The following is a 15,337-nucleotide window of genomic DNA, read 5'->3' as shown; positions in this document are numbered from 1 at the left end:
TTAAATTGTTGCTTATTTCTGGGGCGCCTGGGTGGTGAAGTCAGCTGAGCATCCGACTCGTGGTTTTGGCTCAGGTCATGATCTCAGGGTCATGGGATCGAGCCCCCCGTCAGGTTCCACACTCAGCACACAGTCTGGTTGAGACTCTCTCTCCCTCTCCCTCTACCCCTCCTCGCTGCACTCGCTCACAAATAAATAAATAAGAACTTTAAAATAAATAGTTACTTATTTCTCACAAAAGTACTCAATAGGTACAGCGCAGATGTTTATTTTAAATGAATATCCTCAGACTTAAATTTTTACTATCACTTAGGAAAGGGAGGCGTTTTAAGCAACTCTTAAGGGCTGTGAACAGTCTGTATGCCGGTGATGAAAGCTGAAAGTGAACTTCTATGAATCAACAACTAGTATTTCAACACCTTAATTTCTGAATGTCACAGTAACAAAAATCACAGTGTATCCTTTCACTGATTAAATATTCTTTTCTCCTTTCAACCACAGTACTTACTTCACTCTTGAGCTTGCCCTAAAAGGGCAATATATGTAATAAATGTCAGATATCAGATCTTCACCTTGCACTCTTAACGGAAATATCATTTTAATGACTGCCGTGCCAATCATGACCCAATTCTTCTTTATGACCACATGAAGACACAAAAGTGAGTCAGCTGGAAAAATTCACAGCCAAATTTGGAAAAGTTTCCCACAACAATGTGACTGCCCCAAGAGCTACCTGCCTCTTGTGCAATAACCCTTCAAATCAGCCATCCCCTACTCTAATGATTTCATTCTCAAGAACCCAACAGAGGCAAATAATACTTCTGTATAAGAAGGCAGAGAAGGGGTGCCTGGGTGGCTCAGTTTGTTGGGCGGCTGCCTTCGGCTAGGGTCATGATCCCGGAGTCCCGGGATCGAGTCCCACATCAGGCTCCCTGCTCGGTGGGGAGTCTGCTTCTCCCTCTGACCCTACCCCCTCTTGTGCTCTCTCTTTCACTCTCTCTCTCTCTCTCAAATAAATTAAAAAAAAAAAAAAAAAGGCAGAGAAATAAGATGACAGTTGAGAATAAACACCTACATTCTAATCTTACTCTCTCAATACCAGCCCCAGCCCCAGGCCCGTGTCTACTCTGAGATACAAACCCACTTGAACCAAACCCACATAACAAATCAAAATTCTAAGTTGAAATGTCCAAAACTATAATCATCTCCCTATCCTCAAAACCTGCCACCCTCCAAGTCTCCTCCTTCCGCTAATTCTACCACCACCCACCCAGTCAGTCAAGCCAAAACACAGAATTCTTCTCAGCTTTTCCTACGCCCTTACCATCTCCCACGGTGTCCTCCCCACGCACCACCCAAATAATCACCAAGTGTGGCCAGGGCTGCCTCTAGCCGTCTCTCATGTACTCCTTCTCTGGTCACACTGAGGCTGTCCCAATTCAGGGCTTCCTCATCTCTTAGGTAGATTTCTGTTACCGAAATAGTCCTCTATAACTGGTTCTCTTTGTCTCCGATTTTATTTTTTAATAAATAATATTAGGTGTTTTATTTTTTTTTTTTTTTTTTTTTTTTTTTAAAGATTTTATTTATTTATTTGAGAGAGAGAGCACATGAGAGGGGGGAGGGTCAGAGGGAGAAGCAGACTCCCTGCCGAGCAGGGAGCCCGATGCGGGACTCGATCCAGGGACTCCAGGATCATGACCTGAGCCGAAGGCAGTCGCCCAACCAACTGAGCCACCCAGGCGCCCCTAAATAATATTAGGTGTTTTAAATACACAGAACAATTAAAAACTTAATAAAAGCAATTAATTCTGCCGCCCAGATAAATTATGTAACCTTTTTCAGAGAACAAAATTAACACATGCATAAGCATGGTTAAATAAATCAAGTATCACCAGAAGAAAGCAAAATAAAAACAAAAAGCTTTCTCTTCCAACTCCCTTACTCATTACTGGTTTTTTGTTTATAATTGGGACTATATCAGAGTTGCAGAAAAGAGAGGTCCCAATACCCCACCTTCAATCTCCCTATTATTAACACCTAACGTTAGTGTATTTATTATAACCAGTGAACCGATATTGATATACTATTATTAACTCAAGCCCATAGTTTATTCCAAGTTCCTTACTGTTTCCCTACTGTCCTTTATCTGTCCCGATGCGGGGCTCCATCCCAGGAACCTGGGATCATGACCTGAGCCAAAAGCAGATGATTAACTGACTGAGCCACCCAGGCGCCCCTGACCTTGACAGTTTTGAGCAGTACTGGTTCTGCAGTTTATAGCATATCCTTCAAACTGGGTTTACCTGAGGTTTGGTCATATTTAGACAGAGCGTAGGGGTTTTAGGGAGGAAGACCACAGAGGTAAATGCCATTCCTATCACACTATCAAAGTACATGCTCTCAACAAGCCTGCTGATGTTGACCCTGATCACCTGGCTGAGGCGGTGTTGGCCAGGTTTCTCCACTGTAAAGTTCCTCGGCTCCCTCTTGTCCATGCTGTACTCTCTGGAAGGAAGTCACTGTGCACATTACATACAGAGTAGGAAGCTAGGCTCTCTGCCTCTAGGGTAGAGTAGCTACATGAATGATTTGGAGCAATTCTGCAGAGATTTCTCTCTCCTCCCCCATTTACATATTTATTCAATCATTCATTTTTATCAGTATGGACTCATCAATACTTATTTTATACTGTGGGTTACAATCCAATACTACATTATTTTATTGCTCGATGTTCCAGCTGTGGCCACTGGAAATCTCTCACAGTTGACTCCTGGGTCCTTTTGTCCTAACCCCATCATCGTTGTCCTTTGCCTTTGGGGCACTTTCTTACTTTCTGGCACCAGGACATGCAAAAGGCTCATCCTGAATAGTCTCTGCTCCGGCCCTAGAATCAGCCATTTCCCGGAGAGCCCTAGTGGTAGTGGAAACCAAGATCTAGGCACTGGGTGGCAGTTTCTTTTTAAGGGATATTATTATATATCTGATTCTGCATCTTGTTTTTTCTTAAGAGAGTTTCCGTATCTGTGCAAAAAGATAAACCGTATCATTTTAAACCTAAGTCCAACTTCTACCTCCCATCATATCATCAGATGCTGCCACAGTGGACTGTGTCCCTATATCACACAGGACAGTATCTATGGGCGAGGTCCTGCGCCAAATTAACTATGTGCACTGTCTCACTTTCTCCTCCCAGTGGTGCAGGACTTGTCACCCCCAGCTCACACAGGAGGAAGTCGAGGCTGACAGGGAGCCTGCCCCGGGTCACAGTGCTCATTCAGGCACAGCACCTACACTCGGCCTGAGGGGTTCCAGTGTCCACATGCTTACTCATTCCTGCCCCAAAGTCACCTGTGCATTTACAATCCAGTCACCTAGACCAGTAGTCCCCAAAACCACTTAAAGGACTGGGGACACTTTTTGATGATTCACACTAGTCTGCATCAAAGAACTATAAGGGAAAACTTGTCAACTCCTCATAGATTTACATTTTTTTCACTTACTGGATTATCCTTTACCCTAAATTACACCTTATTTTTCTTTACTGGTGTTAATGTCCTGGGTTTTATGAAATACCAAGGGTTGGTTTAAATCTTGTTGTTATACTTGGGTAAGGTTAAAATTGGCCACCCTGTATTAGTCTCTCTCCCTGCAAACCCAATTTTAAAAATTTAACTTTGAGCAGTCAGTGGCCTACAATCAAAATCTGGGTTTCTCAGCTCAGCACGCGAGGCACTTGCCCATCTTCTTCCTGCACTTTCCCCCCCCAGCAATACCGAAGTGCTTTGAAAAACAAACTCATCATGTTTATAGTATAATTCCATCTCCCAGAATTACCTCCCTCAGCCCCTCGCTGGGCAAACAACTGACTAGGAACATTCCACTTCTGGGGCATCTAAAACTTGTAAAGCCTGGTTTGATGTCTCCTTGAATGCTTTCATTTTTAAATTATTCTCTAAGACAACTACTAAAAATAGCACGATTTGAGAATCAAAGAAAAAAACAGAGCCAATGGTTTATCCTAACGGCAGGGAAGAAGCACTGAGCTTGCCAGGAGGACTGGTTCAAGAAGGCAAAATCCAGCGCTCTGCTCTCTGTCCGGCCACCAAGCCAATTACAGCAAACCTGAAACCTCCTGTGTCCGTATTGGAAAGCTACTCTGCCTATTACTCCGTAAGGAACTGCTGTGAAGAATCAAAAATAACCAACAAACCTTCAGGAACGTGCTCTGAAAATACTAAAATACTTGATACACCATTGTGGTAAAATGGCTGATATTCTATTTTGCAGGTTGTTCATGGGCCCTTTATTAATCGTGGACTGACAGAGGAAGATTCAAACAAGCCACTGCTCCAAGAAGCAGCTTGTAATCCTCGTTTCCTACCGTATCTGCAGTCCTTTAGGGTAAAAGTTACCAATGCTTAGTAGGCTGCATTTCAAGTAACAGTGACTAATGAGATAGGCAACCTGAAAGGAATTATCAAGCGAAAGGACAGTCTATTTTAAACCCAGATCCACGGGCTTTCTCCATAGCCTTTGACATGACACAGTCAACTCCCACAATTATTTTGCCCTATTTAAAAAAAAAAAAGTCGAAAATAGAACAACATAAGACAAATGCCACTTATAAGAAACACACTTTCAAATCCTCAAATGAAGAGATCTGAAAAAGGTCACTTCAGAACATGAATTATTTAACTCTCCTGCCCAGGTATTGATTTCCCACAGCGGCTTAACCTGAATACAGAGTCCTGTAATGAAGGACGAAATAAAAAGGAACACCAGCACTGTATACTTCAAATTCTCAATTTTAAAATATAACATGCAGAAATGCAGCTTCTTCCAACATGACCATTTGCAGCAAACCTAACCAAAGTTAGCTTAAGATAACAGACACGGTGACAATCACCACTACAAAATAAACAGAGAACAAGTGAGCTGGATGTGTGCCAGTTTCCCCGCAGTGGGAGGCGGAAGAACGCTTGTTATCCTGCACAATTTTACTCTGTGTAATACCTGTTTCAGTTGAAGGGTTTGGAAAGATCCTTCAGAGACAACAAATTAAAAGCCTGCGAGAAAGAGCGCCCCACAGGAAGGCAGGGCAGCCACACACGGGTTGTTCGTATCACATCAACTGCACCTTCTTCAAACACAAACCTGTTCTCATGGAGGCGTTTTCTCAAATCATTTCAGTGCTACCAAAACCTGGGTAAAACCTCCATGCAAAGACCGAAGGCTAATCGGTAAGACTTTGGCAAAAACAATTCTTCTTTTGTAGTTTTTCAGTTTCATTTCTGCATTTTTAAAATGCCAGTCTTCACAGGGAAGGAAAAATCTTACACAGTGATTCTCGAGACAGAAGCAGCATCCCTACACTGCTATGAGTTATATGCATTTTCTCTATCCACTGTTGAAAAAGCTTAGAAATTTCTGGCCAGCAGATTCCTTTGAGACAGCTTATACTCAGTAACAAATGTCTTGAATCGCAAAATAATTTATTTTCATAACCCACATACTGTGAATACAAGAGTTACAGAAAAAAATTTAAAGCACAAGAAATGAAAAGATGAAACACAGCTAATCTCGCTTCTTGTGCCTACTTCCTCTTTCTCCCTAGTTCTCGAAGGTCAACATTAATGTTAATACATCTGTACATTTCACAATTTCTTCCCTGCCAACATGGAAATATTCATAGCAATTCTTTTCCTAAGTTTCATCCACAATTTTTAGTTATCAAAGCAACTATAAAATATCTTAAGTACGTTATTTATTTAATAATTACAAATGCATTTCAAAATACATTAGAATAGCCTACCTTTCCCAGTAGTCATGATTGTCAGGGATCTTGGTACAATACAAACACTGCTCTGAAAGCTATACCTACTCACAGCAACTTAAGCATCAGCCAACTCTCCACCCACACGACTTCTTCAGTGTGATCTGCACCAATGGCAACTGCCACCCTCTTCCAAAATAAAAGCCTGGACTATATATAAGTGCTTGTTTTAAAAGGGGGACTGAGTGGGAGGTGAACCTTCTCCATCTGACTTACTCATGTAGGAGAGTCTTCTTTAAAACTCGTATTAAAAAAATTTTTTAACTATCTGATTTTTCCCCTTGAAAAAACAGGGAAGAACATTCCTAACATAAACCTTAAGAATAGTATCAAAAAAGCAAGCTTTACTTCCACACAGAGGATGAAGCTGTCAGTTGCAGCTTAAGCTACTTAAACTGGTATCAGAAACAGTCTCTCCCAGGCTATTTTAGGTGGTCTTGTCCTTATGAGAGTGCAGTATACTTGCTAGCCTTATACCATATTATCCCTGGATCTGTGACTATGGAAACACTTTCCTAAGATACTGAACCAGAACCCCAGACCTTATAATATACAGAGTCTAATAAACAAGCAGGCGAGGGGATGGGAGCCCATTACCAGCACCTGATCCACTTACTCACAATTACGGTTTTTAGGCTACACAATAATAATGGCTTGGCTTCTTAACAAAGAAGACACTCAATTCACCTTTAAATGAATGCTTTGTCCTAGCTACACTGGGCAACAATTCAAATCTTACCTAACAATTCAAAATTGGTCTAGTCGCTTTCAGATTTGCACAGGTATTTCTCATTTCTAACAACTTAGAAATGACATCTAACATTTTTCAAATTATAGAATTATTTTTTAGTAGAAAAACATAAGGCAGAATGCAGTTGGCAGTAAAATGATGCTGTAGATACATGCATGTATTAGAGTTGATAATTTTATGATTATCTGTTATTTGGTTTATAGTTTTGTCAGCAATCAATATTTTAACTTTTTCTTTAGCTACAGGTTTATTATGGAATTTTCACAGATTTAACCAGCATGATACTTTCATTCTTTCCTCATAAACATGTTAGCTTTGCTCAAGAAACTCGAAAGCGTGCACATTTTTAACCAAACTAATGTCCATGGGCCTCACTTCAATCAAATCTAATTAAAGATCATTAAGTGGCCGCAGATAAAGGACACTGACTAGTCTATAATTACTGGCTCTTTCATGCTGAAAATCCAATTCGCCTGTGAGCATAAGCACATCTGCATGATTAAGAGAAAGACTTACATAGAAAATAATTTGCTTTTTGAAACCCATGGAAGGCAAAACTGTAATTTTTGCTTCAAGGGGTTTGCTAATTATATGCAGATGGAAAAAAAGAAAAAGAAACATCTATAAAACAACATATTTTTAACTCCCATATTCTTGCCATTCAAAGCTGAAAGGCCTTTGGGTAACCTAGCAACAAAAAAGAATCCTACAAAGATGAAGTGTTCTATTACAGATAGGACACTCCTTTCCAATTGCTATTCAGCTGCTTTTCCATTACTGTTTTTTAGTCACAATTCTGCATTTAAAAAAAATTAAGTCCATGGGCTTTACATAAACATAATTACACATCTTAGAACCACCTAATTTTGAACATGTCAAGAAATAGAACCTGCAATGAAACTCATCTCTTCCCTACAAGTATTGCCGTAGGGAAGCAATAACTATAAGCAATAATGTAACTATTATTATATTAAATAGTTTCTTTCAACTTAGCTCAAATCCAGAGCTTTTCTTACTCAAAAGGTTACCGTTCACAAGTAACAACAAAAAAAATGACAAATTTCATAAAAATTAAAAACTTTTAAATATCAACCAAGTAAAAAAAGACAACAGAACAGAGAAAAATATTTGCAAATCATGTATCTGGTAAGAGTCTTATGTCCAGAATATATAAAGAATTCTTATAGTTCAAGAACAAAAAAACAAACACCAATTTAAAAATGGGCAAAGAACAGCAATCGGACGAGGAAAAGAAATAAAGGCATCCAAATTGGTAAGGAGAAAGTAAAGCTGTCACTATATGCAGACATGATACTATACAAAGAAAACTCTCAAGACTCTCCCCCCCGCAAAATACTATTAGAACTTATAAACGAATCCAGTAAAGTTTGCAGGATACAAAATTAGTATACAGAAATCTGTTGCACTCCTATACACCAAAACAAAGTAGTAGAAAATGAAATTAAGAAAACAATTCCATTTGCAATTGCACTGAAAGGAAAAAAACACCTAGAAATAATAAACTTAACAGAGGTGAGGACCTGTACTCTGAAAACTAAAACACTGATAATAGAAACTAAGATGACATAAACAAATGAAAAGATATACCATGCTCATTCATGGACTGAAAGAATTAATATTGTTAAAATGTCCATATTATCGAAAGCAACCTATAGATTCAATGTAACTCCTGTCAAAATACCAATAGCATTTTTTCACAAAATTATAATAATCCTAAAATTTGTATGGAGCAACAAAAGACTCTAAACTGCCAAACCAACTAGGAAAAAGCAGAACAAAGCTGGAGGTATCACAATTCTAGATTTAAAGATATACTACAAAGACATGCTAGTCCAAACAGTATGGTACCAGCACAAAAACTGACACATAAATCAATGGAACAGAAGAGAGAGCCTAGAAATAAACCAATGTTTATATAGTTAATTAATCTATGACAAAGGGAGCAAGACTATATATGATGGGGAAAAGACTGTCTTTTCAATAAACAGTGTTGGTCCTGAAACTAGTATTATGCTATATGTTAACTAACTGGAATTTAAATAAAAACTTGAAACCACCGGGGGCACCTGGGTGGCTCAGTTGGTTAAGCGTCTGCCTTCGGTTCAGGTCATGATTTCAGGGTCCTGGCATAGAGCCCCCCCTTTTTTCTTTTTTTTTTAAGATTTTTTTTTTAAAGATTTTATTTATTTATTTGACAGAGACAGACACAGCGAGAGAGGGAACCCAAGCAGGGGGAGTGGGAGAGGGAGAAGCAGGCCTCCCGCCGAGCAGGGAGCCCAAAGTGGGGCTTGATCCCAGGACCCCGGGACCATGACCCGAGCAGAAGGCAGACGCTTAACGACTGAGCCACCCAGGCGCCGCTTTTAAGGCTCCCTGCTCAGCGGGAAGCCTGCTTCTCCTTCTCCCTTTGCCATTCACCCCCTCCCCCCACTCGTGCTGACTCTCCCTGTCAAATAAATAAATAAAATCTTTTAAAAAAAAACTTGAAATTACAAAATAAATGGTGTTGGGAAACTGGACAGCTACCTGCAAAAGAATAAAACTGAACCACTTTCTTACACTATGCACAAAAATAAACTCAAAATGGATTAAGGACCTAAATGTGAGACCTGAAACTATAAAACTCATAAAAGAAAACATAGGCAGTAATTTCTTGGACATCAACCTTACCAACATTTTCATAGATTACAAGAGGAACAAAAGCAAAAATAAACTATCAGGACTACATCAAAATAGAAAACTTTTGTACAGCAAAGGAAACCATCAACAAAACAAAAAGGCAATCTACTGAATGGGAGAAGTATCTGCAAATGCTTTATCCAATACAGAGTTAATATCCAACATATATAGATAACTTATACAACTAAACACCAAAAAAACAAACAATCCAATTAAAATATGGGCAGGAACCTGAATAGACATTTTACCAAAGATATATAGATGCCAAGAGACACATGAGAAGATGCTCAACATCACTGATTATCAGGGAAATGTGCAAATCAAAACCATAATTAGATATCACCTTACACCTGTCATATGGGTAGAATCAAAAAGATAAGAAATAACAAGTGCTGGCAAGTATGTACAGTGCACTGTTGATGGGAATGTAAATTTGTGCAACCACCGTGGAAAACAAACTGGAGGTTCCTCAAAAAATTAGAAATACCATATGATCCTAGTAATTCCACTCCTGGGTATTTACCGAGACAAAACAAAAACACTAATTCAAAAAGATATATGCACCCCTATGTTTATTGTGGCATTATTTACAATAGCCAAGATATGAAAGCAACCCAATTGTTGAATGGATAAAGGAGCGTGTGTGTGTGCGCGCGCGCACACATACACACAACAGAATAATACTCCGCCATAAAAAAGAATGAGATATGGGGCGCCTGGGTGGCTCAGTCAGTTAAGGGTCTGCCTTCAGCTCAGGTCACAAGCCCAGGGTCCTGGGATCAAGCCCCAAGTCTGGCTCCCTGCTCAGTGGGGAGTCTGTTTCTCCCTCTGCCTCTGCCGCTCCCCGCGCTCATGCTCCCTCTCTTTCTCTCTCTCAAATAAATAAAATCTTAAAAAAAAAAAAATGAAATCTTGCCATTTGTAACAACATGAATGGACTTAAAGGGTATTATGCTAAGTGAAACAAGTCAGAAAGACAAATACCATATGATTTTACTTACAAGTGGAATCTAAAAAACAAAACGAATGAATGAACACAGAAACAAAAAGGAGAAATAGACTCATAAATATAGAGAACCAACTGATGGTTGCCAGAGGGGTGGGGAGTGGGAAAATGGCCAAAATGGGTGAAGGGGAATGGAAGGAACAGGCTCCCAGTCAGGGAATGAATAAGTCACAGGGATGAAAGACACAGCATAAGGAATAGCGTCAATGGTACTGTGAAAGTGCTGTATGGGGACAGATGGTGGCTACACTCTTCAACAGACAGAGCTGTGGAATCACTATGCTGTGGACCTGAAACTAATGTAACACTGTGTGTCAACCGTACTTCAGTTAAAAAAATAAATAAATAAAAACACAAACAACCCTTCAAAAAAAAAGGACAAAGGAACTCAATAGATTTTTCCAAAGAAGATCTACAAATGGCCAACACGCACATGAAAAAAATGCTCAACATCATTAGCCATTAGGGAAATGCAAATCAAAGCCATAATGACAACACTTCACACCCATTAGGATGGCTATAATCAAAGAAACAGACAATAACAAGTATTGACTTAAATATGAATAAACTACAACTCTCACACATTGTCGGTAAGAATGTAAAATGGTGCAGCCACTTGGAAAATAAGGCGCCACTTAGGCAAACGTTAAACACAGAGTTACCACAGGAGCCAACAATTCTACTGCAAGGTATATACACAGGAGAAATGAAAACATCTGCATGTAAAAACTTTCAAATATTCATGCTATCATTGTTCACAAGAATCAAAAAGTAGAAACAACCCAAATGTCCGTCAACTGATGAGTGGATAAACATAAGGTGATGTATCTATGCACAGGTGAAATATTATTCAGCCATAAAAAGGAATGAAGTACTGATACATGGGTGAATCCTGAAAACATTATGCATACATAAAAAGCCGTATGTTGTATGACTGCATATATATAAAATGTCCTGAATAGGCAAATACCTTGAGACAGAAAGTAGGTTGTCAGGGACTAGGAGGAGAAGGAAATTGGGAGTGCTAATGGTTCTAAGTATTCCAGAATATAAAAATATTCTGGAATTAGATAATTGCACAATTTTGTGAATATACAAAAAAAAATATACACTTTAAAAAAGTAAATTTTTGGTATAGACTTATCTCAATATTTAAAATATGCTAATTCCCCCCCAAAATAATCCAAGACTCACTTCTAATAAAAATTTAGATAAATAGGAATAGATGAGAACTACCTCATCTTGCTAAAGAACATCTACAAAAAAACCTACAATTAACATCACACTTAGTTGTGAAAGACCTAAGACTGGGAACCAGATAAGGAGGTCTACTCCCACCACTTATACTTTATGTAGAGGAGGAAATTCTAGCCAGTGCAATAAGGCAAGAAAAAGAAATAAGTATATAAATCTGAAAGAGATAAAACTACGCCTATTTGCAGATGATTTGTCGATCTATGCAGAAAATGCCAAGGAATCTACAAAGACATACAGAACTAACAGGAAACTTCAGAAAGGTCACAATTGACCTATATAAGCAGCATGTCTCTGAAGACAGCAGAGGATGGAGAGTTGAGAATAAGTAGAGCAGTCAATGGTCTGACATGCAGAGGAGTTCAAAAACTGGTTATACTGGGAGTCAGTGAACCAGAAAAACAAAAATCAGAAGAGGGTTTTCTTATGTTCCAACTGTGGTTTCTCTATGCTATCTAAATGTTCAAGGACTCAAGCAAAGAAGGAAATTAGGTGGTTTGCTTTTGACAGCTACTGAACATCTTACCAGTCTCTCAAAGTTACCATAAAGAGACTGAACTTATTTGGGTTAAGAATTCTAAAATCTTTATACATACCCCTTTAGGTGATTCTGTTTTGGTTCTAACAATTAAAAAGTAATACTACATATAGACAGCAAAAAGCCGAAATTTTAAGGCCTCTAGTAAGTCTTGAATTAAGATTTCCTTACCATCTGCTATTTTTAACATAGACACCTAAAAGAACTGTCTTCATTCTCAATCCTACCCCTTTACCACATATACATACATGGATATGCAGCGGCAGTATTTACAGCACATGGAGGTCTAGAATAAAATGTTGCTGTGACACACCCAAAGCCACAGGATTTAGTACCCTTGATTAAATCATGTGTGTCGTGTTCATTAAAACTCAGAGAGTATACAAACGCTCTCCTGCGCAAGGCCTCCAGCAGGGGTGTGGTCCTTCTCCCCAATGCCAGTATTATAATCAGATTCTGTTTCATAGTTATGATTTATAACACAGGCTATAAAGCACAAACTCACTTCTCAGCCCCCACCACCACTACCTCTTTACCTGGTACTTTCTATCTTGGTAACAACAAGTTTTAAACTGGGAAACCACACAAACTACACACACACACACACACACACACACACACACACACACACACACACAATTAAAAGCACAATTAAAAGCACATGTGTGGCACCTGGCTGGGAAGCCCTGCCGTTGTACACCATCAACGTCACTCATCACAGGAACACAACTCCACGGCCAGAGTTTTGGTTCTAGCTCTACCACGGACCCACTGTAAAGCACATATAAAAGTATATATACAAAAGTACACCTGGCTGGCTCAGGCACTAGAGTGTGTGACTCGACCTCAGGGTTGTAAGATCAAATCCCACATTGGGTACAGAGATTACTTAAAAATTAAATCTTAAAAAAAAAAAAATGTAGAGGGCAATGTACAGAAGTTATGCCATGATAAAATTACAAATTATACAGTTACAGACAAATGAATTGTTAAGTGAATATGAAAAAATGAACACTGATTTACTGATGGTAGCAGAATTATTGTAAATACTCTTTTTTTACCCTTTTAATTATGTTTTTACAAACACATGGAAGAGAAATAAGAGGGCTTCATGAAAGCATGTTTAGAATTCTTTAAACAGTCTTTAAGAAACATACTATGCAAAGACAAATTCCTTACTGATAATGATAGGTACACAGCAGAGTAGGACTTAAAAGACCTACATCCTGTTCCCTGCTCAGCCCTTATGTACTAGGAGTGACATTCCCCCAAAGTGACAACCGTTTTTTATGACTTCAAGATTTTCAAAATTCGACAGCTACGCCGTGATCTAAGATCCCTAGCAATTCAGAAATTGCTATGATGCAATGATGTATCTAAAAGTTAGAAAAAGTTCTTGGTGGCAACTGCTTTGTGAGGACTTCACTCATACACTCACACACACTTATGCACCAAATTCACTTGTCTTTTCTTCATCTTCTGGGATCACAAGAAATATCCACGTGCTCAACCATCACAAAGTATAGTCAAAGGAATGTAAGTATCAGAAACATTAAGTCACAATTCAAGTCTCAGTCATTATTTTGTTTATTTGACAATATTTACTGCATACCTATACCACATGCCAGGGACCTTTTGAGGCACTAAGGATAAAGAAGGGAATAATACAATGTTCTTGGCCCCATACACAAACACATTATTTTGCAGCAATATGCGGTAAGAAAGAACATTAAACAGAACGAAGGCCCAGAGTTCCCTTAGAACATCGGATGTGCTATTCTGGCTGGCCTTGGTAATGAAGTGTGTCTGCAGCCAAGGTCTGGATGGAATGAGGGGGAGGGCCACAGACACACCCAGGGGACAAATGTTTCAAACAGAAAAAGTCATAAGCGCAAAGGCCCTGAAGCAGGAGAGCTTGGAATGTTCAAAATTAGCAAGGAGGTCAATGGGACGGGAGCCAAAAGAACTCTGGGGAAGAACATCAGATGACATCAGAATGGTGGTCAGCATCAGATTGTGTGCAGGGCCTTGTGGGCCATGGTGAGCCACTGATCTCGAAAACCTCGGGAGGATTCTGAACCGGGGATTAACATCACATCAATTATATCCTAAAAGGATTACTCTAGGGGTGCCTGGCTGGCTCAGTCGACAGAGCATGCGACTCAATCTCAGGGTCATGAGTTGGACTTCCCCACTGGGCATGGTGCCCTACTTAAAATTTTTTTTAAATTAAAAATAATAAAAATGAAAGGATTACTCTGCTGTGTGAAAAACAGCTTTTAGGTGCTTGGGGAGAGTAACAGCAAGGACACTGGCCAGGCGGCCACCGTGAGAGCACAGGTAAAAGACTACAAGGACTTGCACTAGGGGAAGAGTGGTGGCTACGGTCAGAATGCCTGGGATTCCAAGCTCATGAGTTTGGTGTGGGCTCCAAAGAGAAAGTCAGCAACAACGTCGTTTCCGGCCTGGGAAAGTGGGTAAATGGAGGTCAGTCTTCAGACCTAGAAACTGTCCTCAAGATATCAAATTCAGCTGTTCAGAACTAGCTAAGTATTACTGACCTAAAACTGAAAAGGCAAAAATAGAACGATGGCTTTTTCTACTCACCGTTTGCTGATTGTATCATGTTTCCAGATTTTTGGACTTCATCAAATTTTGTAAAAATTACATTCAACCTGTATGAAAAAAAAATACACGTGTATATATAGAAACTATTAACTATCACCGTTTACAGTCAATATAAATTATATTAAAACACTAATGTGAAGTTGAGTCACACTCCAAAAAAAAAAAAAAATCAAGGATACAAACCCACCTAATAACAAAAACAGTAACTATATTAATAACATTAGTAACACCCAACAATAATCGAGCACTTATTATAGACTAAGCACTGACTTAGGACTCTCTCTGAAAGATCTCAATTAATCCTTACAATAGCCATATACAAGATTATTATCACCCCCATTTTACAGATGAGGAAATCAAGCCCAGACAACTTACTTATAGGGTAACATGGTGAGTTCAGGTGGAGATGGCAGCCCTGAGAGTAAGGATCCAGAGCTCATATTCTCAGGCACCATATTAAACGGCCTGACCGCTCTACACAAAATGTATACATTATGAAAAGCATATGTTTCTCCTATTTCTGTCTAAGCACAGACTGGTGATTACTTAGGATAAAGATTTTCAAAATGCACTGACATTACAATATAAAAGCTTTTCTGTGACTTCTGCTTAATTAAAAAATGC

The 15,337-nt window shown here is 39.1% G+C and overlaps 1 protein-coding gene across 1 annotated transcript in view; it reads right to left on the bottom strand.

Annotated features, from left to right (window-relative positions):
• Positions 1-15,337, bottom strand: part of CLASP1 (cytoplasmic linker associated protein 1) — a 262,760-nt gene that overhangs the window by 135,771 nt on the left and 111,652 nt on the right. The window contains exon 8 of the mRNA XM_078070663.1: positions 14,693-14,760. Within this exon, the coding sequence (XP_077926789.1) occupies positions 14,693-14,760 (68 nt within the window). The remainder of the gene's footprint in view (positions 1-14,692; positions 14,761-15,337) is intronic.

This window comes from Halichoerus grypus, chromosome 4 (genome assembly GCF_964656455.1).
Source record: "Halichoerus grypus chromosome 4, mHalGry1.hap1.1, whole genome shotgun sequence".
Taxonomy (NCBI): Eukaryota; Metazoa; Chordata; class Mammalia; order Carnivora; family Phocidae; genus Halichoerus; species Halichoerus grypus.
This window is presented reverse-complemented; position numbering and strand designations above follow the sequence as displayed.